Source organism: Erigeron canadensis, chromosome 1 (genome assembly GCF_010389155.1).
Source record: "Erigeron canadensis isolate Cc75 chromosome 1, C_canadensis_v1, whole genome shotgun sequence".
NCBI lineage: Eukaryota > Viridiplantae > Streptophyta > Magnoliopsida > Asterales > Asteraceae > Erigeron > Erigeron canadensis.
Genome location: NC_057761.1, coordinates 41,551,674 through 41,578,178, shown reverse-complemented (window position 1 = coordinate 41,578,178; position 26,505 = coordinate 41,551,674). Strand labels below are relative to the sequence as shown.

At 31.7% G+C, this 26,505-nt stretch overlaps 3 protein-coding genes across 3 annotated transcripts; all 3 read left to right on the top strand.

The window, feature by feature from the left end:
- The first annotated feature begins 3,379 nt into the window (after positions 1-3,379).
- LOC122592661 lies at positions 3,380-6,277 on the top strand. Its single transcript, XM_043764948.1, has 4 exons — positions 3,380-3,872; positions 4,068-4,424; positions 5,413-5,508; positions 6,180-6,277. The coding sequence occupies exons 1-4, from the start codon at positions 3,380-3,382 to the stop codon at positions 6,275-6,277; spliced, it is 1,044 nt and encodes a 347-aa protein (XP_043620883.1).
- Positions 6,278-9,521: 3,244 nt separating this feature from the next.
- On the top strand, positions 9,522-11,117 carry LOC122584688 (nudix hydrolase 17, mitochondrial-like). Its single transcript, XM_043756735.1, has 5 exons — positions 9,522-9,768; positions 9,957-10,047; positions 10,313-10,396; positions 10,518-10,646; positions 10,880-11,117. Exons 1-5 carry the CDS (start codon positions 9,698-9,700, stop codon positions 10,985-10,987), a joined length of 483 nt encoding a protein of 160 aa, XP_043612670.1. The 5' UTR covers positions 9,522-9,697; the 3' UTR covers positions 10,988-11,117.
- An 11,787-nt stretch (positions 11,118-22,904) lies between these two features.
- Positions 22,905-26,310, top strand: LOC122592651 (protein RGF1 INDUCIBLE TRANSCRIPTION FACTOR 1-like). The gene is made up of 5 exons (XM_043764937.1): positions 22,905-22,991; positions 23,125-23,292; positions 24,935-25,009; positions 25,093-25,239; positions 26,143-26,310. The coding sequence occupies exons 1-5, from the start codon at positions 22,905-22,907 to the stop codon at positions 26,308-26,310; spliced, it is 645 nt and encodes a 214-aa protein (XP_043620872.1).
- Positions 26,311-26,505: the final 195 nt, after the last annotated feature.

Sequence of the window (26,505 nt, the reverse complement as noted above, 5' to 3'; positions counted from 1 at the left end):
AAAACTACTTTTGTGGGGTCTCGTGTAAGTAGCCAATCAAAAAAAAATTGAATGTAATTTCTCTGTATTTTATTTCATTTATCGATTACATGGAAATTCCAAGTCTTATCTATATACAAAACACCAAAGATCCGGCCACAGAACTCATGAAACAATTTGAATAATCCTGATTGTATCATTGTCTCCATCTAACCATTCTCATGTTCAACTCTTATTAAACAACCTAAGTTAAAGATGTGAAGTTTTTACTTAACGCCACCGTGAAGTCTCCATAGCCGCCACCATAAATACCGCTACTATTCCGATAATGAACCTTATACCCAAATTTGACACTTTCAAATTAATCAATCTTATTTGTTTTTCACCCAAAATAGTTCTTCACGGGAGACCTAATCAGTTGTGAGGAAGCCAAAATTAGATCTGGAATCAAGGGACAATTGGAATGGCAGAGAAATTGAAGGTGTGTGGTGGTAGTTCTTGATAGTTGTTTGTGTTTCTGAAATTGGTAGATGGGTTTTGCAGATCCAGTGATTTGGAATGAAACCATTGTTCAGATTTTGGTAACTTTGTATGCAATGAAGTTTCTGACGCCGACAGTGGTGGTTTTGAAATGGAAGTGGCTAGATGTTGATGTGGTACAAGGGAATATAAAGAGGTAGCTAAATTGAACTCTTTTTGTTGGAGCCATAGAAAAGGTTTCATTGACGAGTTGAAGGACTTTTCAAGTAATTATCCCCTAAAAATAGGATAAAACCGGCTAGCAACTGTACATGTCAGTAAAAAGTGGTCACGGTCATAATAAAGTAATTTTAGCCGTTTCCATACCCTCAAATAAAACCTTTTATTGTTGGCTCCCTAGAAAAGATTTCAGTGAAAAGTTAAGAGACTTTTTAAGTAATTAGCCCTAATTTTAAACATCTTATCTCAAACTTTGAGTTCATAGGATATTAATTAAAACGGCCATCTATCTTCTATCTACGAGTTTTACTTAATTTTTTTGGTTGTGTTTACTTAATGCTTCAATTATCTTCTATCTCCGAAGTGATTTTGCTCACATTGAAATTTAAATTCATTTATGAGATAAAACTCAATCTAAATAATTAAACTATTTCATTTTTATCGCTTTATAAAGATTCTCTAGTTTTCTTCTAGTGTATCTCTCCGAAACACACGATATACAGTAACAGATAATCGATCAAAATCAACAGTACTTGAGATCCGGGCTCACGTGTATTGAATGTGGTCCACTAACTAATAAGTTGCGGGCTGGCGTTTATAATAGCAAACTAATGTAAATATTTAAACGTAATAACGTATGGTGTGAGTATATGCATCTAGAAGAAAATGAAAAGTCAAAAACTAGCCAGCTAGACATATATATTTTTTTTTTGTTGTTGAGTTGCTGGTTTATGTAAGCGGTTGTACAAATCCTCACACGATATTTTTATCCGGATAAAAATAAAAAACTTTATGAGTATCAATGTATCACGTATCTATCATATGAAAACTCATATGATATGATACAAACAATATACACCCGATTACTACAATTATTCTAAATAATAAAAAAAAGTCAAAAAATCTCATCTAAAAACCCAACAATCAAACGTGATTGGATAGACACATAATAACATACGAGTAACATGCTACCATAGATATATGGAAGTTAATGAATAACTAGAAGTTGAAAAAAAAAAGCTTTCATTAAATGCATGTTCCATGTTCTATGCTACATGCTACTTGCAATCCCAACGTCTAACGTCCAACCAACCATTCATTTTAATATCATATATACTTGTACTTAGGGATGGAACCAGAAACTTTTTTATATAGGGGCAAAGAAACTTTTTTTTAAATGTATTAGGTTTCTAATAAACAATTTAGTAAAACTAAATTAATCTAAACTAGAACTTGATGTATTATAGATTTATAACAAGATGTTAAAATACAAATTTACATCTATATATGAGAATGAAAAAAATAAACAATTAAAATAATGAAAACTTATTACCGTATGTTTATTAGAAATATATTTTGTGAAAGAAACATACTTTCTATTTAAAAAAAAACAACAAAACTAAAACTATAGTTTTTTTTTAAGTATTTACTTACATTGTGTTGCATCTTTTAATTTATTTAATTATATTATAATATTAATGTAGATTTGGAAAAAAAACTGACATTTCATATAAACAAAAATATATATACAAATGCAAAACAAAATATAATATCAAAGTGTAGTATGCTAGATTTGAACACACAATCTCCTATTTAGGAGGTTGGGAGAATTCTACTAGGCTACAAGTGGATATTGTTTTACTTAAACATATCTTCAGTTATATAATATGTAGGGACAAAAAAAGATATATGAAAAAAAAATTACGTTAGGCCTTGCCCCCATCGTAGCTCCACCTCTGCTTGTAGTAGACTTTCATATACTTATTGGTTAATTTCGTATAGTTAGGTCTATCCTTATAAGGCTAGACGGAGCGCGATGGGGAGGGAGCAGGTACTGGACCGGTACCGGTTGGCACACCGCGCCGACCCCCGGTACCGGTGGGGTGGGGAGAGAACTGGGAGCACCGTGCCGGTTCTTGTGCCTATTGTTTTCAACTGTTACCAACATTAAAAAAAAGGCTAGTGGGTCCCACCCCCAACAGATCTCTTTCTCTTTTTCTCCTCTGCTCTCGTTCTGTTTCTTTTTTTTTCTTTCAAACACAAAACACACAAATCACACACACACATATCATATATTGTAGAAGCAATTTCTGAGAGGCTTTTGTTGTCCGTTGCAATACAATTCCAAGGGTTGATTATGAAGAAGAAAAGATGTCTTCAAGGTCGTGATGATGTCAGCACGAAGTTGCTAGTTCGTGTGAATGAGCTTAAAGCCCACGAACGAGATTGAAGCCCAGCCCGTTTCTACAGCCTATATATACTAGAATTAGGTTACAATTGTAGGTTAACGATCTTAGTTGCAACAGATTTCATTCATAGCGCACGAGGTAGAGATTTATACCTCGTGCCGGTCAGATGTATACTGATTTGGTGTAATATCCATATCATTAATGATATTCACGAGTTTTACATCTGTTCTTATCTCTTATTCTTCATGTAATTCGTGTTTATATGTTCATAATTTTACAGAAACTTCAAGGACAAATCTAAGTGGATTCCGCACACTTAGATGTTGTTAGATCGTGATTTAATCGGTCCAAACCGCACTTTCATATATATACATATATTTTATCAAACAACAATCATGAACCCTTTCTTCAACAATCCTATATTTTTTGACAATCATGGCCCAACACCCCCAAATTTCCAATCGGACTCGAGTTTATCCGACGAGACGGAATGATATATTAATCTTTTCGCAATGGCGCATTATGCGATTGAACAAGATCTCCGTGATACTGCCTCCTCTTCAAGAAAATATACATACAGAGACAATCGTGTCGAGACGCACGACCGTCTTGTTCGAGATTACTTTGCCGAGAAACCGAAATTTGATGAGAATTTTTTTAGAACACGGTTTCAGATGAGTAGACGATTGTTTGTAAAGATAACTACATATTTGGAAAGCAATTTTGAATATTTTCAAATGAGGGTTGACGGTCGTGGGAAAATGGAGTTCTCGGCTTTACAGAGGTGCACATCTACCGTTCGCCAGTTAGCATACGATAGTAATCCCGACAGTTTAGATGATTACTTAAATATGTCAGAAAGATCGTCGTATGACACCCTTAATTCTTTTTGTGATGGAGTCATTAGATTATACCGGCATGAAAATTTACGTAGGCCAACGCGTAATGATACGCAACGCATTTTGAATCATCATGCGTCTTATCATGGTTTTCCCGACATGTTAGGTATATATTTACTTATATACGGTTATGTATATGTATATATATATATATGTATTACGTAGTTTAATAATGTATATGTATATATATATATTACGTAGTTTAATAATTTCGGTTTAATAATGTATATATATATATATATATATATATATTACGTAGGGAGTCTTGATTGTACACACCGGGCTTGGGATAATTGTACAGTGGCTTGGCGTGGCCAGTACACGCGAGGTGATCATAACGGGTCGACGATATCGCTTGAAGCAGTGGCGTCACAGGATTGTTGGATTTGGAACGCATACTTTGGTGTTGCCGGTTCAAACAACGACCTTAATGTGTTGAACCAATCTCCTTTGTTCAATGCCTTTGAAGACGGCACAGACCCGCTGGTTCCTTTCACTGTAAATGGAACCGAATATAATTACCCGTATTTTCTCGTAGATGGGATCTATCCAAGATATGCGATATTTGTGAAAACAATTTCCCATCCAACCGGTGAGAAAAGGATTCGATTTGCTAAGGCACATGAGGCTGCATGGAAGGATGTGGAGCGAGCTTTTGGTATTATAAAAAAAAAAGGAAAATACTTAGAGAACCGGCACGACAAATGGAAGAAACACCCATCCGTAAGATCATGTATGCGTGTTGTATTCTTCACAACATGATTTTAAAAGACGAGGACCATGCAATAAGTCCTGATTATATTCCAGATCCCCCCGGTTGCGCCACAGCCATCAGATGCTCGACCGGCAGAGATACAGAACCCAAACGTTCACGAAGATCTTCGGATGGATCTCATTGACCATATTCATCGCACATTTATCCCGGGCATCGATCGCTAGTTTATTTATATATTGTGTCATCGTTTCGTTTAATATTGTAGTTTGGTGTTTTATTTTGTTGTTTGTTTTATTTTTTAATTGTATTTTAGTTTTAAATTATTAAATAAAATGTTTTAGTTTTTAAAAATAAATAGAAATGAAATTAAATAGAAAAGGGTGGGGAGAGGTGGTGAGACATTCCTAGCATTAGGGGGGGGGGAGGAGAAGCAAAATCGGGGAGGGAACCACTTTTAACCTACGTATAACACTATTAATCAGTTTGTCTCTCTTCTAGACGCACCAAGACACACCCCTCCTTATAACCCCACTTCTAACACTATTCATCCATTATTATATTATTTTATTTTTATTTTTCACAAAACTAAACAAAAATATTTTATTATAATTAAAACACATTATATTACTTAAAAATAAAAGATAATACAAAAAATAAAAAGACGGTACTTGATAAAAACATGAAATACATAATAATGATATGATTACTCTTTGTCGTCGTTATCTTTTATTGACATTTTTTCCAATCCACGGTAAGCCCTTTCATTGAGCCACCATTTGTCGTGTTTTGGGCATTTGACTTCCCACGTTGATTTGTCTTCTCTGCAGTTGTCGTGGTACGATTCGGCCCAAGTGCATTGGTCGGTCAACGTGTGACCGGCCTTAAAAACATTATCGATCACCCTTTTGACCTTTTTGCTCTCATCTTGCAGAAACAACGAATATGTTTCTTCGTGTTTCGAGACCTTGTGGCATGGTGCTTCTATTTCCTAAACGTGTTGCTCGCATTGTTGTCTCTTCTTCCGTAGGTAACCCAGGACCCCTGAGAGTTCAATTTGAAGGAGGTGTCCTCTTTGATATCGGTCATGATTCGTGTTTTCTTCGGTGAGACGAGGTCAGTGAACATTCTTCTTTGATGATGATGAAGCCATTTGGAATGGTGAGTGAGTTAGCAAATGAAACAAGTTTGTAGATTAAACACAAGTGGAATGGTGATGAAACTGGTTAATGCTCTGGGTTGGTATTTATAGAATGACAATGTAGCTAGTCGTTAAAGGACTGGAAATGTAAATGTTTTCGAATTTTTGGCCGTTTGAGGGACTGTAATTGTAAATTTTTTGAATTCAACGTTGGAGGGACTATAATTGTAATTATTTTGAATTTTTAATGTTGGAGGAGCGTCTTTTACTTTAGCTATAAAACTACCTCCTTACCAGATATTTTATTTCAAAACTCAAACTTTTATAAATCTACAATGGCTTCTTCATCAAATGCTCCTAACCTAAAACCACTAATGACTGTCGATCAAGTGGATGACAGTATCATAACTGATATCCTCGACCACCAAATGTTCAAAGACGAACTTGTTGAAATTGGTCCAAAACTTCAAGCGAAAAAGAATTGGTGTCAAGAACAAATCAATTATATACAAACGGAGAATTGTACTGATCTTGAGTGTCAATACTTTACTTATTTGCAGGGGAAGTTCGACAAGATTCAAAAGTTGTGGCTTGTGCGGTCATCACCTTGAATGAGTTCATCAAAACTACCAAAGGAGTTTATGAGATGAAGAAATAAGTAGGCTCTTTTAATATTATGTTGTATGTTTCTCTTTATTAAGTTTGTAATGTTTTTAAAATTATGAATAAACTTATGTTTTTATAAAATGATAAAGTAGATTTATTTTATTACACAAAAAAAACATTACAATAGTAAAAGACAACACACAATTCAAACTGCTAAAACAAACTTAAAAAAAAAATAATACTAAACCACACTTAATCAAACTCGAAAGTTCACTTCATAACCCATAACAATTAAAAAGGAACAAAGATAAGTTGTCTGAAGCAGTGCTCGTATCTAAAGCCCCTCCCATGCTTCTCCCGATATATCTGATGTGCCGTTGCATAATATTGCTCAGCATCTCCAGTCCTCACTTGTGCAATCAACTGCGACCAAATTGCCTCAAACCGTTTGCATTCCTTTTGAATCATGCTCCAGTGACCTTTTAATTGATCCTTGGTTCGTGGTCCTCCAGTGGTGTCCGTGTTGAACATTTCAGTAACGTCGTCCCAAAAGGATTCGCCGGGATTATTCATTTCACACATATCCGTAACAGGGTCCAATCTACTCAACACCCAACACCTTGACAAACAAAGATTTCCTGGTTGAGTCCACACACTTCTAAACATTGTGAATGGAATGGTTTATGAAAAATGGTTTATGAAAGATGAAAAGGAGTAGAATGAGATAAGTTGTGATTTGAAACGGTAGTGTTAAGTTGGTAATAAATAGAGGTTTGAAAAAAAAACAAATAAATAAAGTAGCCGTTTGTTTTTTGAATTAAAAATAAAAATTATGTTTTTTTTTTACTTCGGGCCTCACATCACTCACCTTTCTCGCGTCTAACTTTGGAAGCCGGCTCCCGGACGCACGCCAGACGCAGGCGGTGCTAATAGGGTCTTCCACCCGGCCAGCGTTGGACGCTGCCAGATGCGGGTGAAAGATGCCTATAAGCATCGGCCTTATTATACATATAGACTTGTTATAAATCAATCAATTACTATTGATTTCATTAACTTGAATTGTATATAAAAATATATATATATATATATTAAAAAAAAAAAAAAGGGAAAACCAACCGCCATAATAGAAATACTCCGTAACAAATGGGGAGAAGACTTGCGGGGAAGCAACAAAGAATAAAAGACTCGGCTTCGGTTCACTCATTGATTCGGCTATTAAAATTTATTAAAGACGTGCGGGTTCTCATTTTTGGAACGCGTCTATCACACATATATACGGGTTTTTATGAATCGCTTAAAAGTGTATTTTTGGTTTTAGACTTTTCTTCTAGTTAACAATATAAGTCAATAACATGCATTATGTTGGATGATTATAGTTATTTTGTTTTCTTAAATTGACTAAAATGATTGAAAGTTATCTTTTGGTATTCATCAAAACCAGCCACTTTTAATTCTGGTGGTTCACGCATTAATATATCGATCGGTTAGTCTATTTGTTTGAAAGTTATCTTTTAGTTCCGGTTCACGAATGTTACATACTAATATATAGTAGATGTTACGTACATGAACTTTCGTATATGTAGCGTAGACCATGACATACACTATTTCAAAGGTTCGAGAGCCTCAAATTGAACGAGTATCAACATAAGTTCTGGTCAACGACAATGATGGAAAGTGTTTTTCGTCATCTATATAATATAGTATATATTTGGTTGCACGAAAGTTGTAATGTTCGATACATCAACTTGCACGTTTATCATGTTATTAAACATTTCTAAACAACGATATATTTAGAGAATTTGGCTTCTTCACCATCACTCTAAATTGTGAGTTTGGCCTGCTTGAAATGAATTATCACAAACCTAATTAGGCCTACTTGAAATGTTAGCCGAGTGGTTAGAGGTTTTACGCAATTTGGTTTTCTCCTGAGGATTTCAGGTTCGAATCTTGTCACTATACTCATCTAACACATTAGAGAAAACCCTTTCATTAGGCATTACCAAGAGTCGAACCAACGTGGACGCACCTACATGAGAAGTGTTTGCCGTTAATCTGCTGCTACCTTTGGAAAAAAACAAGAATTACAGCCCACTCGAATGCCATTTATACAAAATCGGTGTGAGACATTTCTATAGCCCAGAGTCCCGGACCTCATTAATACAGACGGATAGAGCCCTTAGCTCACTCAAATCTATGTTTCAGGAAAATAGACCACCCGCCTGAAAGCCCATGGTGATAATACCCGATCGCTCTTGGGATCCATATGGTAGTTAAAGCCCCGCCGGTCATATATCTTCTTAATTAAACATAGTGCTGGAGAACAAATAGTATAAGGATTGAACCTGAGTCACTTAAATCTCGAGTTAATACTTTAACCGCTCCAACGAAATGCAATTGGCATTAGAAATTTACTTACTGCCCTCCTATTTAATTAACTCAAAACGAATATCGGATATGATAATCGCTTCAACATCATCCAGACGATCCAACCATTTCAATCATGCACACATTCAACTTCGGACATGACGCTAGATTTATAATTGTTGAACCACGCACATTCAACGACATATCCACGCACATCATCGCAGCTGATAGCTAGCTTTATACCAATTTTAATTTGATGATTATTTTTAGCTTGTATATCACTACTTAGCCCAACACGTGATACATAAGCTCGAAAAGAGTTTGAAGCCAAAATTTAACCTTAGATTTATATACGCTCTCATTCCCAATTAAAATTGCTTAGTTTCACTTTCAAGTCTTTTTTTCCAACTTTGACGGTCAAATTAAGTTAAAATAAAAAAACCCAAAAATCCAAACTAGGACATTTAAATTAAGATTAGAGGAGTATATATGTTAGCTTTAACTTTAAGATTCATATTTTTTTTTTCAATGACAAATTGACAAGTTTAATTAGAAGTGATTGAGCTAACGTCTACCTCTTATTATAAGCTCTCCATTGATCTGAAGTCTTCAGTTATATATATCACTAGCTTGCGTGTACGTTCGTAGATCCATCAACAAATATTTATTTTGACCTTATTAAGTGATAAACTCGGGAAGTTAATTAACACAAGTGGATTGTTGTTGAGTACGTGTGTAATTATTACGACGCGATCGAGTAGTATTTTTTTTTTTTCTTTCTAGTTAAGGCCACGCAAGCACACGGAGACCGGTGAGTGTTTGTTGATTGTGACTTGCGCCCACCATCCACCTTCAATTATTCTATTTTAACACTTACACCCCCCACCATGCCTCTCTATATATACCCCCAACACCCTCCATACTTTCTTCATTACTCTCTCTTATCCATATTTACATTTTACATACAAATTTATACACAACACACACACACACACAAAAAATCAATCAAGTGAAAAAGTCCATCAAACTTGGTCTATTTAATTTCTTCTCAAGATTCAAATAATTTCTTGAATAAACAGGCGTACGCACACTAAGCGAAAAATCGAAGATGATGTGTTTGGTTTCTAGAACTGGACGAGAATTGCAACGTTACGACATGGGTCGTCGACTTGTTGTCGGGTACTTAATTACGTTCTCCGTACATATATTTTAACTTTGCCATATATAGCTAGCATTTCTTGTTTCTCTATGCTTTGAGAAATTTCAAAAACTATATATAGAAATCTCAAGTTATTTTATTGTCGTTGACTTTTAAATCTCAAAATCAAAGTTAATAATTTTTTTTCTCTTTGCAATTATTATTGCAGATGTATTCCATATAGATATAAAACAGAAAATGGTGAGCTTGAAGTCCTCGTTATCAGCTCGCAGAAGGGCCATGCTATGATGTTTCCTAAGGTATATATATTACTAACTCATTTTTATTTAATTTGTTAAATTGGATTATTAGAATAGTAGTTGAAAAAGAAGAAAGAGAGGGAGGGAGACCACTTAATTTGAATAAAATAAGCATATATTATAGTGTAATAAAAGGACTATTCCAAAGTCTTCCCAAGACATTTTCTTCATTATTATATATTCAATGTACATACCATGCCTAGCTAATTAATATAAATTTAATATATATTTGACATTCTAGAAAAAAATACGTTGACAATTTCAGGGTGGTTGGGAGCTCGATGAATCTGTTGAAGAAGCCGCTTCCCGAGAGTGTTTTGAAGAGGCTGGTGTTGTTGGAATAGTCGAGGTACGTTCGAATACTATTATTAATACGAGTATTAATTATATATCTTGTATATTATACATTTACATTGGATTTAAATGAAGTACATGAGATTAATCAATTTTTATGATGTAAAATAATGCAGTGTGAATTAGGAAAATGGAGTTTTAAAAGCAAGAGTCAAGGTATATACCGTGAAGGACACATGTTTCCAATGCTCGTCGCCGAACAACTTGAGCTTTGGCCAGAGAAAAACCTTAGGCAAAGAGTTTGGGTAAGTCCACAAATCTACAATTAAGTTGTTATTATTATATATATGTAATTGATTTGATTAAAATTGACCAACCATGCAAAAGAGTATGTTAATGTTTTTCATACATAAAATAATGACCATGCCCAATCTTTAGCATTTCTAGGGATACATGAAAAATTAAGTAATTAATTAACCAAAGTTTAGATAGAAAAAAGTTAATAGAATGAAATTAATAAATGATGTTGTTGTTGCAGATGAAAGTAGAAGAAGCAAGAGAAGTTTGCCAGAGTTGGTGGATGAAGGAAGCTTTGGATGTTTTTGTAGAGAGACTTTCTTCACAAACGTCGACCTTCACTAATTAAAGAAGATTTTTTGAATTAGTATATAATTCTTAGTTAGGAAAATAATTTGATGCAGCTTCATCTTTCTTACGAGTTTAATTGTATTGCCATTGTACATAAACAAAGAACAAAATGTTAATTAGTCCTCTAATCAATCAAGAATTTTGGGCTATGCATGAGATGATCGATCATCAGAACAAGGAAAAATATATATACCATGATTACCGCCATCAACTTAACTAATGTCGTTTTCTAAATCGATCGTTGCATTATTAAGCATTTTAATGCACGTATATATATGTAAGTGATCGAGGCTTAACTATGAAATGGACAAATTAACCAATTGCCTGACTACAATTTGCAAGTCTTTTATCCTGTACAGATCATTACAAACTTACAAATATAGGGTTATAAAAAAAAACGATTATCACCTAGCCGATTTTCTCCATAAAATAACGGGCAAGGAAACCAAAATAAAATACCAAAAATCGTCAACGAATTGAAAAAAACAATGAAAAACTGATTCCACAATTTCCCCTTACTTACTTTATACGAGTAATAAGTACCTAGAATGTAAAGAACTATACAGGAATGTTTATGTTACGTAATGAACTACTTAGATGTTTATTATATGTAATGAACTCTTAAATCCTATTTATTGGATGCAACCGGGTATATGTGGCAACCATATAAGCTGTCACTTGTAAGTTTTTGATTGGTCAGATACATCCAATAACCTGGATTTGAAAGTTCATTACATACAATAAACATCCAAGTAGTTCATTACATAACATAAACATTCGTGCATAATTCATTACATTTCCAGACACTTATCCCTATTATATGTTGTTACTTTGGGGTGTACACAAGTTGCAACTTTTGGACCCATATCTATAAATTCATAACATATCGGTAAACATAAAGAGAACCGCATCAATAGATCGAATAGGCACAATCAACGAAATATGCCCAATATGCATCATATCATAGATCGATGTTGAGTAGCATATATATAGAACAATCTCTAATAATTGGGTCATAGATTCGATGTTCAAAGCCTAGTTCTAACACACACGTACACGTACTACAATAAAATATATCAATCGTACACGTCTTAAATATTCTACGGAATACAAATATGTGTAATGTTATGTTAAATATTCATTCCCACTACGCAATTATGTAGAAAAATATAAATAATTAAATAGTTTACATCAATAAGCATGAATAATCAAATTTGCATTTTAAACTAGAGAAAAATCCACAAAAAGATAACATTTTTATTGAAAATCTTAAAAAGGGAAACCTATTTAATTTTGATATATTAAAAGGATTTCATTTTTTAAAATTTCTCAATAAAGATAACATCGTTAATTTTTAACACCAAACTTTCGTCAAATGCCACACCACCTTAACAAGTCACTTAAAAAAGCTGACTTGTATATTTATTAGATAAAACCCCTTCTTATACCACCTCAAAAAACAAACCAAACACACCCAACCATCATACCTCTCTCTCGTCTCTTCCTTGAATAATCCAGCCACCACTGCCTGTTCATCGTCGAAAAGTCTTCGTAACAGTACCAACAGCCGCCATCTTCGACCTCTCTCTCTTAAAACTCTAAAGAACAACACTCTCTTTTCCTTTTTCTTTTTTATTCGCGACGGCCACCACCCACCGCTGTCGTTGCCCTCTTACTGGAGCACAACCTAAGACATCCTTGCCCCGCTACCAATCACTACCATCAGTAACCATCAATAACCATCAGTAAACCTAGATGAGATTTTCGGACCTTAATGAACCAAGAAAACCCTCAGTTACGTTTTTTTCTGGTGGCCCTCTTTCACCGTTTTTTGTTGGCGAGCGGCTGGTGGGTTTGTTTATATTTCCAGATGTAACACCCGTCATTTCAAAAAACTTGGATTTCAAAAAAACTTTTCCAAACGGCGTTTAAAAAGTAGCGGAAAATAATTACTTTAAAACTGCTCCATCCGTAACCGGATGGTACCTTTATAAAATGGTGTTACTAACGTGCATCATCAAAACAATATAAATGAAATCCAAGTCATGGCACCAACATAAATGCTACCATGATTACATGTTCATAAATCGTAAATGAAAGTAGCCAAGACATAAGGCTAAAAGGGAAGTCTAAGCATTCAACAAACTATGCTAGTCATCTTTATTGCATCTACCCATCTCACCGATCTAATATTTTCATAGCCAAACCTGCTTATCCTGAAGGACATAACATTTTCATAAAAGCAAGTGTTAGCTAATAAAATTAGCTAAGTAAGATACACACATTTTGATAAAACTTAACGTTCTTCATTTTACTTTCATAAAACTTCGTCATATTTTACTTATCAAAATACAACCATATTACATATCATCCACAACAATCATTGATCAACCCACACTTCCCTTTTCCCACATTGCATCACATTTCATATCAACATATACATCATATCATCATATACTCACATCTTAATCAATATCTTATATCATATCAACATAAACTTACCACTTAAACGTAACTTCATATCATATCTTGGCATATCACACATAAACTTGTCACACGTATTCATATTAGCGCATATTCTCAGGTCACATTGTGATCTCATAATGTAAAGCACATATACTTCTTTCACATATATATCGATCTTATTATCAACTTAATCAGCTTAATCAACTTCATCTCACGTCTTACATACCACACTTAAACATATCGCACATATATGTATAGCACATGTAGGATATATACTCCTAATTGTGCCTATCAACAATACATCATACTTATAATCAAATTAATCAATGTAAGCAACTTAATCAACTAATCAACTTATCATCTTATCAACTTAGATCAACTTTAATCAACGTATCGACTTATCAACATGTCAACTTATCGTCTTATCAACTTTAATCAACGTATCGACTTATCAACTTTAATCAACGTATCGACTTATCAACTTTAATCAACTTAAGCATTGCGTTATGCTTTTAACATTGGTGGTTAGTCACTCCACCCGGAAATACTAGATCAACATAACTATGCTGCAAGAAGTTACTCAAGCGACCACTTTTTAGTATCCCGTCATGCCTTTAACATTGGTGGTTAGTAAGTCCACCAGTAAATACTAAATCAAGATAACTATGCCGCAAGGAGCCACTCAAGCGACTACGTACGCACTAGCTTTTCAACTAGCACGGGTTAAGCTTAACACAACATATGCTCGAGACTTCTTATCTTTATTAGCTTAGGCTACACTTTCACCTAGACCAATCACTTATCAACATCTTTACTTTACTTTATATTAGCTTAGGCTACACTTTCACCTAAACTAATCACATATCAACATCTTTACTTTACTTTAACTTTAGGTATATTCATTACCTAATGAGTTTCAGACCTACTTCAACGTATAACCACATTAACGTGCACATCTCATAACATTTCTTCGTGTATCTAGTGAACTAGGCATTTCATACTTAAGTGCACATATAAGCCATCACATATCAACATTTAGGCATATCAACGACTTTATCAACATCACATCAAACATATCATGGCATCGTAATTATAAGCATCATACTTTATATGCACATACTTACTTTTACTTTAAACGTCAACATATCAACTTAGATCATTTCAACAACACATATCATAAACACTTCATGGAAACATCGTTGTAATCATCACACTATGCATGCATATAATTACTTCAACTTTAAACGTCATCACAACATAATTAACTACTTCAACATGCATATGTTCCCATATAACCTCCCGCATGACCCGGATAACCCAAGACACATAAGATAATCTGATTAAGAGGTTAATTAAAGAAAACTACTTTTGTTATGCCTCCAGCGTGAGTAAAGTCATGTATCTTACCTGATGACGAGCACAACGATCAATAAGCAACTTTAAAATATCTTGTTCGAGTTCCCGACTACCTATCACACATATAATCGACATGTAGCATAAACGGGACCTTAAAGAACATCTCCAAGCTCTCTAAACATCATCATAACTTATATCTAAGGTCTATGGGTCAAATGAGCATTAAAACAAGCTTAAACGACCACCAGACTTGCAAGTGCATCGCACCAAACAACAGAAAACTCAAACCCAGCCCAGGTGCGCCGCACCTCGGGTGCCGACCAGCAAAACCATTTTTTTTGTTTTTCTTTAATCTCCTTCCGAATGGTTCCCAAACCTACACCACAAATTACACCCATTAAATTGGCATCAAATAGGTCCCAATTAAACATTTGAAAACATCAATTAATCCTTGAATCAATTACATAAATGAATCCCTCTTTTTGATCATCAAAACGACTCGAAACCGCAACGTTTGATTCAAAAACACAATTGAACACACATGTATCTAATTAAACACCTGAGATTCACTTATTTACATATAAACAACATTATTCAACATTAAAGTTTGCATCTTGACATAGTTAATCAACTCTATTAATTATTTTACTCACGAAAACGTCGTTTTTAACCGAAAACATCAACTTCCAACAACCCTAGCCCTCATGGTCGAATCTACAGGGACAAAACCTACTTTAAAACTTAATCAACAATCAATTGATGATACAATACCTGTAGGGTTGATTAACGGATCGAAAACCAAGCAAAAACCCTTCCGAAATCCTCTGAAATCGACTAGTTATTGAAGAATTGACCTAGGGTTTTGTATATAAGAGTTTTCTAGGGTTTAAAACTGATTTCTCAGCCTTATGGTCGTGCCTTATGCCTTATATATGCTGGAACAACTTTCAAAAGTTATTTTGAGAACTTCTGAAAAGTCAAAAACTTTTAAGAACCTTTTAAAATGATCATGACCTTTAAATCTTTAGATCAATGGCTTAAATAAATATGGTATTTTGATAATTAACTAAAAATCTAAATATCAATTTATTAATGAAAAAGGGTAATTTAGTCAACAAAAAATTAATTACAATCGTTTGCTATTAAAAATGACAAAATAGAATAAATCAAATAACATTGAAAACGGATTCTGGTGTTATTTTAATATATACTATAAGACAGTTGAAATAATGACTTATTAACCAATCAAATCGTTCAATTTCATCAAATTGACTATCGCTTATGTCGTTATTTAGATTAACTAAAAATAAAAATACCTAATAATCATCATCCAAATATAATATTATATTAGTATTTATATTAATTTGTAAAAAAGTCTCATTCTTTTACACTTTTTTGTTTTCAAACAATAATTTACACTTTTTACCCCTAAATACTTCATTTATATATATATTTTTACCCATCTACTTGAGATAATTTTTTAAAAAAGTTTAAATAGTATTTATATTAAATTTTCTTAAGTTACAATTGAAACTCAAATCAAGAGTCCTAATTGATATCAAAATTTATGGAAACAATCATAATTGTTATCTAATTATCATAGAACAAGTGATTGAAATAAACCTATTCGTGTTATGGGTCAACATCATGATCAAATACATATACTTGAATGTCAAGTACAAGATCACAATTATTTTTATATTTTAATTCTTAATTATTTTTCATAATAATATAACATTATTAGTACAACTGGTTTTAAAAGTTTCATAATAGATTAATTATTGTATATATTCAAAATTATAAACTTCTATGAATTAAATGTATGAAAATATAATACTGATTATATTATAAGCCCCGTATCCAGTGTTGGACATGGGTTTAAATTCTAGTATTAAGGCTATAATATGGAGTGAACAATAAAAATCTTGATGTTAACAATAAGGAGTAATAAATCCATTGAATTAATTTGATGAGACGCTGAAAGTTAACAATGAGGAATTCTTGATCTTGAAACAATATGAAATCATCACACTTTCATGTTTGACTATTCCAATCCAAAATGTACTCCTTTTTGTTTTATTTTAGTTTTGTAGTAGCAGTATGTTTGTGATGTGGATCTCATCTCGCCTAAAGGTTTTTTTTTTTTATATTTATTTAGATATTTGAGTTTATATATTACTTGTTTTTTTTTAATCGTCTTGGTGCATTCATATATACGCATATGTGTATTTTTTAAATTTATTATTTTACTATTGTTAAAAAAAAGTCTATGGTACAATTTTGTTCTTATTCAATATATTATGTTTGTTCATGTGTATACTTTACAACTTTTCATATGTGTATGAACATTGTTATGATGAGCAATATGTAAGTATTTTATAGATAAATGTTTCATAGGATTAGTTGTTGATCACATGTGTACAATGGTAAACATAGGTATTCAAGTATTTTATAAACGAATGTTTCATGAAATTGTTGATCACATGTGCATTATGATGAGCATATAAGTATTTTATAAATGAATGATTCATGAGATTAGTAGTTGATCACATATGTACAATGATGAGCATATGTATTCAAATATTTTATAAATGAATGTTTCATGAGATTAGTTGTTGGTCATATGAGTACTATGATGAATATATGTATGCAAGTATTTTGTAAACGAATGTCTCATGTATTTAGTTGTTGATCACATGTGTACAATGATGAGCATATGTATGCAAGTTTTTTATAAATGAATGTTTTATGAGATTAGTCATTGATCACATGTGTACAATGATGAGCATATGTATGCAAGTATCTATCTATATATATATATATATATTAAAACAGTAGAAATCTTAACTTTCTAAAACCTTATTCAAAGTTAAAACTATCTTTAAACATTGCCACTTAGGATTTATTCTAAGTGTCGTTCCCATAATTTTTCACAATATTTTATCTCATATATATAGATTATTTATTAAAAGAAATAAAAATAGAAATAAACATAAAATTAAAAATAAAATAGAAAAGAAACAATGGTGAACAAATCGTCAACTTTTTAGGAAGTAAATTTATTCGGAATTAAGTGTGCAATCTTTTTAAGACCATATGATCTTATTTTGATTTTTATATTCATAGTAATCTATAACTAATTTAAAATATAACATTATTTTCAATTATATATTTAACAATTACTATAACAATAATACTACAATTAACTATATTATGTTATTCAAATAGATATTATGCAATATAGTTTTATATATATATATATATATTTAAATTTAAATTGGGTTAAAATGTAAATTGGTAATGGAAAATCAAAAATTTGAAAATTATTATGTTTAAATTGGGTTAAAGTGTAAATTGATGATGAAAACCAAAAAGTGTAAATTGATTAACTTTAAATGAAAATTTTACATATATATCCTACTTAAGAGGCATAATTACATATATATATATATACTAGCGAATTTACTCGGGTTCAATCCGAGCGTTTTCATTAAAATTATAAAATTAGAAAATATGCATGTAATTTTTTTATTAATATATTCTAAATCAATTTGGAGATAGTGAATTGAATAACAAAATAATTTGTAAATTAAAGTACTCATTGCATTAACAAAACATAAAAAGATATTATACAATATAAAATAAATTTCTTTGTTTGGAATAAAAGATTAAGAACTTTAAATAAGTATTTAGTGAGTTATTTTTAATTAAAAATGTTGTGAATTATTTATGACATCATAATTAAAATAAAGAATTTTTAAGTAAAATTGTAGACTTGCTACATCATATTTTTTCTAAAAATACTTTTGAAAGACGATTGTCTTTTATTTGTTATAGAGATATCCAAAATGCAAGTTTTTAATGCATAAATACAATGTTTCTAAAGCATGCTTTGAATAAATATATAATTATATCTCAAAGTGCGATATATATGTAAATCTCTCAATTTAAATTGGGTTAAAGTGTAAAATTGGTAATGAAAAATCAAAAAGTGTACATTATTTTAGACATGTGTTAATTTAATTTAATTGGAGAAATTGAGGACCGTAGTTGGTCAATTGAGGTTAGATTAATAGTTTTTAGTATATATAAAAATAAATATTTATCTTTATACAACAGTCGTTATAGCCTATTTAATCTACACTTTTATTGATAAGGACCATCCCTTTCAACGGATTTCATACTATTTAATGGTAAAATTTTCACTCATTATTGTTTTCCAGCAAAATAAAAAGAAATACATCAACTTTAAAACTACCGCAAATCGTGCGGGTAAAAAACCTAATTTTATATGTAAATATTTCATAAGATTGCTTGTTGATCACATGTGTACCAAATATTGTAAATGAATGTTTCAAATGATTAGTTGATTCATATATAAAGATGGTTAGTGTAAATATTTCTCATGATTATTTATTTTTAATTATATATGTTTTATGAGCACATATGCATTATAATTTTTATGTTTTAATTTAATGTTATACACACCTAATAAAATGAATGTCTGATATCTAAATATAGAAAAATGTTTGTGTTAACACCTTTAAAAAAAATTAAGTTTCTGTGTTTCCTCCCGAACATTTGTTTGTTATTTAAAAAAATTTCTTTTTTATCCGGCTTCCACCACGTTGGTATTTGATTTTTCCTATGAATAGGCTATTATTTAAAAGTTATTACGAATGAAAAGTTACTAAAGCATATGAATTTAAGTTAATCGATTAATGTAGTTCCTGAAAATATGCACAAAATTGGCTTTTGACTTTTCAAAAGAAGGTAACTTTACTAATTTACCATTACACCTTTTATATAAAAGGTTATTAAAAGTTCTTCCTTTTTAGATATTCTCAAAATAACCTCTCCCTATATATATATATATATTCTGAAATCCACATGTATATCAAGAACTCTTGTACGGTTGGATTATTAATTATACAAGTTTTTAGAGTTCAAATTATTTTTACTTTTGGTTAGTCGATTAGTTATATATAGTCTTGTGTTTATATATTCTGGTTACAATTCTTAGACCAAAAAGTAAGGTGGGTTTGGGCAGATTTAAAGATGAAGGATTGTGGTTGATCGAGGTGGTGAAACATTATTCATTTTTTATTTGTTTGTATTTTGAGGTAGTGAAAGCTAAATAAGGGTTTTATCTGGTCAGATATCCAAGTCAGCCTTTTTTAGTGACATGACAAGCTGATGTGGTATTTAACGGAGTTCTGATGTTAAAAGTTAACGATGTTACTTTTTTGAGAAATTGTAACTAAATAGCTTCACATTTTTAAAAATTTTCAATAAAAAAGTTACCTTTTTTATGGATTTTTCCATTTAAAGTACTGTACGTGAAATAAAAGGTCTGTGAGAACAATGTGTCAAAAATTGATATATCAATGATTAAAGTACGTATAAACATAAGATTGTAACAAGTTTATTTATTAACGTTTTATTTTGGCACATTTGAATGCACAGAAATTATGAAATAAAATTGAAGTGATTAATTAATGATTAATTAATGACTTTAAAAATAAGAAACAAACAACACGAAGTAGTTGCATCTTGGTCTCATATATCGAGTCCATGGATGGATATGAACACTGACTTAGTGACTTGTCACTTGTGCCACACTAGCTCTAGTCAGTCGTCTTTCATATTATATTTGTCTATTCTTGAATATTGAAGCTTAACCTATCAAATTCCATTTGATCTCTTCTTTTCGATTGGGACATAATTTTGCACCCCATTCTATTTAATTCTTTCACATATTAGTTATATGCTTTTCTAACTATTATAAAACTAATTTGATCAGGACTAGCTAGATATGCAAAATCCAAAACTAACGTCGTTTTACCTCTAGAAAAGGCGTAGCCATCTTGTATTTTAATGTCGAATGCACCCGTGGTTATAATGAAAAATGTGTTTAAAATGGGATAGGTCAAGTGCACCATAGACATGGGAATACGTATAAGAATGCATTGTGCACATGACAAAAGTCATAAAACAATGCCGTTTACTTAGGATTTATTGTGTGAAAAATCCAACCTATTTTAATTTTTAATCTGTCACTTATGTAAAAATATACCTCTCTCTCTCTCTCTCTCGACATATTAAAAGAACCTACATGGCTACATTTATATTTTATTACTTTCACCCTTACTCGTCATAAACTCCAGTTAAATTATGTAGCTAACGGCATTAATTGCTGACATGTCAAACGTGATATTTATACCTAATTATTATTATTATTATTATTTATCTAATGTGACAATTTTCTTTTTTACTGATTTGGCAACTTTCTTTAAAACATATGGCTAAAGAAGACAAAATAAATGATAAGAATAGGACACGAGGGATAAAATGAAAGGTAAGTTGTCACATAAGAGAAATAAAAATTAAGAGATAAATATCATACATGTTATCATGTATTAGCCTATTAGGTCAGCAATTTTGTTAGGACCATATAAAAAATTAACAGCATGGGATGAAAGGAATAAAGAACTAAAAAAGATCATTTAAAATGCTGAAGAAAAGGTAGATTGTCACATTGGACAAATGATAAAATAGTGTTTTTGGACAATAAGCCCATTTATCTATGGATAGTTTACTAAAAACAATCCATATGATTGGATACATACAAACAGATGTGTGATATGAGTGTGACAAGGCCAATTAAATAAAAGTTATATCTTTCTTATATATTTGATTTTATTATCCATACACGCATAGATGTAAACTAATTACTGTTGAGATTTAGATTAGTAGTTGATGACAAAATTGCTTAGTCAATGCTGGGTGGATTTGTGATGAAAACATCATATGTTTTTTGGCTTTTCTGCTTAATATATACCAAATTGACTCCTTGTTAGTTGTTACACCGGCAAGAAAGTGGCTATCTTCATAACACTAGCACACATAACATATTACGGTTTATATATGTGCACGTTTGTGTTTTATGTTGGACTCAAATCGTATAATATTTGCAATTAAATATACAAATACAAATATACATTATATCAGATACACGTCTCAAGCTTTTGTGAGGTCCAGAATAGATTTCCAAAATCGGAGTTCTTTGGATATAAAACCAGTGTATTCAATTAACCTACATGAGTACATTCACTGGTATGAAATTATTTGGTTATAAACATACATGGCTTAAACTCTAGAATACAATAAAATCATTACATTGTCGATCAGTTGAAAGATACACTCGTATCGGCCTAACCTTCTAGAGTTAAGAAATACCTCAATCTACTTATCTACATCCCCTTTTTTATATTCACGGGCTTCGGCCCAGGTTTCAACATTGTCACCATTACCTCATTGGGTCATTTCCACCCAGCCTTTCTTATTCTAAGAAAACATATACGGAGTATCAGGCTCACAGCAAGCCCATATTTATATTTATCTGTTAATTATTGTAGCCAAATAAGCCCAACGTCAGCCCAATTAACAAATTGTCCTACTTACCTGGTGCTTATCGAGTTATAGGCCATTTTTTCATTGCTTGATTTCCCCTAAACGGCTAAAAAGAAAAATATAATTACATGTTTTCGAAAGAACATTTTTATCAACCTTAAAATAGGTCCTTTTCGTACACTTTGTATAATTTCTTTTTCTAAAAGAAAGTTTCTTTTGTTCCATCACAAACAAATATTATAAATTTGGACACAATGTGATGGGATCGATACAACAATTATTTAGTTTGATAAATGTTGCAAGAAAAAAAGAATTTAATTTATTAGTATGTTACATTTATGAATGACATAACTCAATGGTGTAATGGTGTACACCTACATGAACCTTAGCATGCAACTTATAAAATTATGTCACAACCATATTGATATGACTAGAATTCAGAAGAAAAAAAAAACAAAAATAAACTACTTAAAAGATAAGAAAACTTAATACGTTATTATCCATAATTCAAGCGACATTGTCGTAATTAAAATTCAAAAAAGCAGTAGATACGATTTGTAACAAGAAAATCATTAGAAGATTTTCTTATACCACTAACTACCATAATTAATTACCCCGGGAAAAATAAACAATCTAATGAAACCCTAAGCTTACCTCCCGCCACCGCCATAATCACCACAATGGGAGACCTTCCAACCATTTCCTCCACCACCATCACTACCACCGGCGGCAGAAGTGGCAGCAAACGCATGCGATCGCCAACTCAAGTATAATCATATATACTTTACTAATAACTTTTGTTAATTAAGTTTTCTAGCTTGATCAATAGTTGGATTTTTTTAAAATTGGATTTTGATGTGATTTAAGTTATAAGAATTTTTTAATTCATGCTAATTGCAGAAAAAAAGTGGAGAAGTGCCACCATGGGTTTTGGTTATGATCAAGATTATGCAATATAAAGATTGCCCTATTCATACTAACGATAAGTTGGATCGATTTTGCATCAACTGTATCGGATCGTTTTGTAATGAATGTAGTTCAAAACATCAAGGACACAAGCACATCAAGGTATTGTATATATCAACTAACAAACCTAATTAAGATTTTGTTGATTGCTAGGATTAAGTATATGTGTTGCTAGCTTCTTGTTTAATTAGTGCATATGATTAAATTGTAGCAATCATTTATTGCATGAATATTGTTTGATGCATGTAGAATTAATTATTTGGTCCATAAACTTTATGATCGTAGATAATTGATCATAGTGGCAGCTAAATCAATTCGGAGGCCTAAATCAATTTCTTATTAACGGAGCTTTTTCGAGTAATAAAACTATTGATATTTTAAATAAAATTTATTTTTTTTAAATATGATTAAATACAAAATTTTTAATCTTTTATGTGATGTTTAACCATATAAATTTTTCAACACAACTTAAGGTTTGAAAAACTTGTATCTGTCACCTAGTTGATATAACTTAAGTTCTCTAATTCTTGTTTCTACATAATCATATGCATAACTAAAAAAATGTGAAGCCGTCCAGATACTTGGGGCCTAAAGCCCTTACTTCATTTGTTTTACCCTTAAGCATTTGATTATGGATCAATAATGAATATGAATTTTTTTATTTTTAAAATGAAGATTTGAATTGGAATTCTTAGTAATTATAGGAAAATTAAATATAAAAAAAGGGTAATGGGGAACCCTAGCCCCGATATCATAATTAAATACATAGGTATGTGCATCTTGAAATTCAAAGTTCTTTTATAATTTATATTAGATGACGGATATGTGTAAAATCTTGGATTTGCCACATCTAAGAAAAAGTCAGTCCTATCAATATGTTTTCTCAAATGACATACATTGATCATTGATATACACAGTATTAAACTTACATAGTTACATCATTTTCGATATATAAAGTACATCAAAAACTTTAGTGTTTTGGACTTTTGATGTCACTTTTTTTTAAAGGTAACAATCACAGAAAGTGCTTTCAGTCCCCTGCCATCCAAAGACGAGGGTCTTATTAGACAAAAATAGTCATTCAGGTCTACATTCAATGCTACCTAAATAGGTATTTAAGGAAAAATCAATGGAGAACCTCACAATCAAATATATGCTTTTGGTCCTTTTGGATCCTTACTCTCGCCTCTAGTAACAATTGTATTTCAATGTCATTTCTAACTAAGAGATTTCTTCTTATACCAAATTTGATAAAACATTTCCGGAATACAATGAAGATGTACTTAGTGAAAGTGTCCTGTTTCCAAAGAATTTTTTCTACAACTTATCCCGTGATTTTGATAGAGAAACATTTGAGAATGCTTGATTGCTTGCTATTTAATGACGTCAAAAATGAAGAAAATGAAATACTTCTACTGATGTGGAATATGTGAGAAAATACTTTGACATTTTCCTAGAAGAATTTAATATGTATAACATATATTTAGAATCTAATTTGCCACACTGTTTAGTTTCAATGAATTAATATCTCTAAGCTAAAATTGTTTCAGGTCAACCTGACTAACCACATTTCCATCCATATCAATGTTATCATTTTCAACCCGTCACAAAACTGTATCTGTCCATCTTCCAACTCTAACGATGAGTAACAAATGCATATTCGTTTGAATTCATGTGGATCATGTTGCAAGAATTATAACATGCTATGTTGTTAATATATACGTGACACATTGATAAATGACAGATTCGTAGGTACATATATCAAAATGTAATCAATAGACCAGATTTCCAGAAACACTTTGATTGTTCGGGAATTCAGGTTAGCAACTTCTAAATAACCTTATTATTAAATTTCAATGGAATGTAAAGTTTAATTGATGATAAACAAATGATTGTATGCAGGGTTATGTAACAAATAAAAACAAGGTGTTGTTCCTGAGGGTTAGGGATAACATTCAAGTCAAGGAACAACAAAATAATAGTTACCGCAGCTGCATAATTTGCAATCAGACTTTGATCGATGCCATTTATTGCAGCATCCAGTGCAAGGTAATTAATCTCTCTTTTATACATGCTCTGTTATGTTAGTTTCAAGCTGAAGTTGTTTACATGCTCCAGCTTGATAAACTCATATGATAACTATCAGCTTGGTTGTACTTTTAAGTTCGTTGGTTCTAAAAGTTATATCTAAGATTTTAGCACACAAAATCCTTGTATATGCTAGTCCTATTCGGCTTGATATATTAAATGAACTATAAAAGTTGGGCTCATAAAACTATGTGAGTAGTGACTTTTGTTCAAACTAGCTTGAGATCGATCACGTAGCTTCTTAATTGTTGACTTCGTTACCCCCTTAGCCCTTAGGATTAGTTTGACCAATTAGTATATCGACCAATTAGTATATCAAACTTATACTATATGAATATATATTAAGACTTAAGAGTATTTCACTAACAAACTTTGTTAGGATGCATATGCTTCGAGTATACGCGTTGGGCCACACTGTCAATCCAATAGGTACTTTTGTTCCATTTCATTTTAGCCAACAATAATGAGCATAACCCAAATCATATATGGGTCAAAATTGTCAATGTGCTCTATTGATTATTGGATAGTATAAAGTAGACTAAATCGTTTTGCTAGTTCCATTCAATGTGTCGAACCAACAAATGAACTTCGTATCTCGTATTCTCGTGTGTGGTGTTACAATATATGCTAAAAAGATTATAATTAAACGTAGATTAGATATTATAATTCTCTGGTTTTCCATCATGAAAAAGTTGATAGAAAGATAATACCCTCATTGTAATAAAGAATAATTTTAATGAGCAAAATCATAATTTCCTCACCATTGCAATGAGTTAAAACTAATAAAGAATAATCTTATAAATATATTATAGTTTCTTCTATATTGCTAAACTACTTTGTTTCTCCATTATTAACATCGGACAGGTTTCTGATATGAAAAAAGTAAACGCCGAAAAGATTTCTGTTGATAATAATATTACCGAAATCAAAGTTGAAGAAGAGTCGGATCATGATGTACATAATGCAACAGAGATATCTCCGAAGGAAAGGAAACCACGAAAAGGGATTCCAAATAGGGCACCCCTATTCTAAATTATACAACTCACACTATATGATTTAGGAGTGCTCGAGGTTATGCATCCGAACCCGACTATCTTAGATGATTATTTGGCTTTGTTATTTGATTCATATTACTAAGTCACTATAATCATCTAATAGATTGAAACTTTTCCTACCAATGCGTTTAAATTTTATGTATATGGTACTCGTATCATTTAACTATCATGC

Excerpts from the sequence above, each read along its gene's own strand:
- LOC122592661 (XM_043764948.1), top strand. The coding sequence starts at position 3,380 with ATGGCGCATTATGCGATTGAACAAGATCTCCGTGATACTGCCTCCTCT. Across the intron at positions 3,873-4,067 it reads TGGTTTTCCCGACATGTTAG|TGGCTTGGCGTGGCCAGTAC; the intron begins GTATATATTTAC and ends ATAATTGTACAG. Across the intron at positions 4,425-5,412 it reads GGATGTGGAGCGAGCTTTTG|AAACAACGAATATGTTTCTT; the intron begins GTATTATAAAAA and ends CTCATCTTGCAG.
- LOC122584688 (XM_043756735.1), top strand. The coding sequence starts at position 9,698 with ATGATGTGTTTGGTTTCTAGAACTGGACGAGAATTGCAACGTTACGAC. Across the intron at positions 9,769-9,956 it reads GGTCGTCGACTTGTTGTCGG|ATGTATTCCATATAGATATA; the intron begins GTACTTAATTAC and ends TTATTATTGCAG. Across the intron at positions 10,048-10,312 it reads ATGCTATGATGTTTCCTAAG|GGTGGTTGGGAGCTCGATGA; the intron begins GTATATATATTA and ends TGACAATTTCAG.
- LOC122592651 (XM_043764937.1), top strand. The coding sequence starts at position 22,905 with ATGGGAGACCTTCCAACCATTTCCTCCACCACCATCACTACCACCGGC. Across the intron at positions 22,992-23,124 it reads GCATGCGATCGCCAACTCAA|AAAAAAAGTGGAGAAGTGCC; the intron begins GTATAATCATAT and ends TGCTAATTGCAG. Across the intron at positions 23,293-24,934 it reads AAGGACACAAGCACATCAAG|ATTCGTAGGTACATATATCA; the intron begins GTATTGTATATA and ends GATAAATGACAG.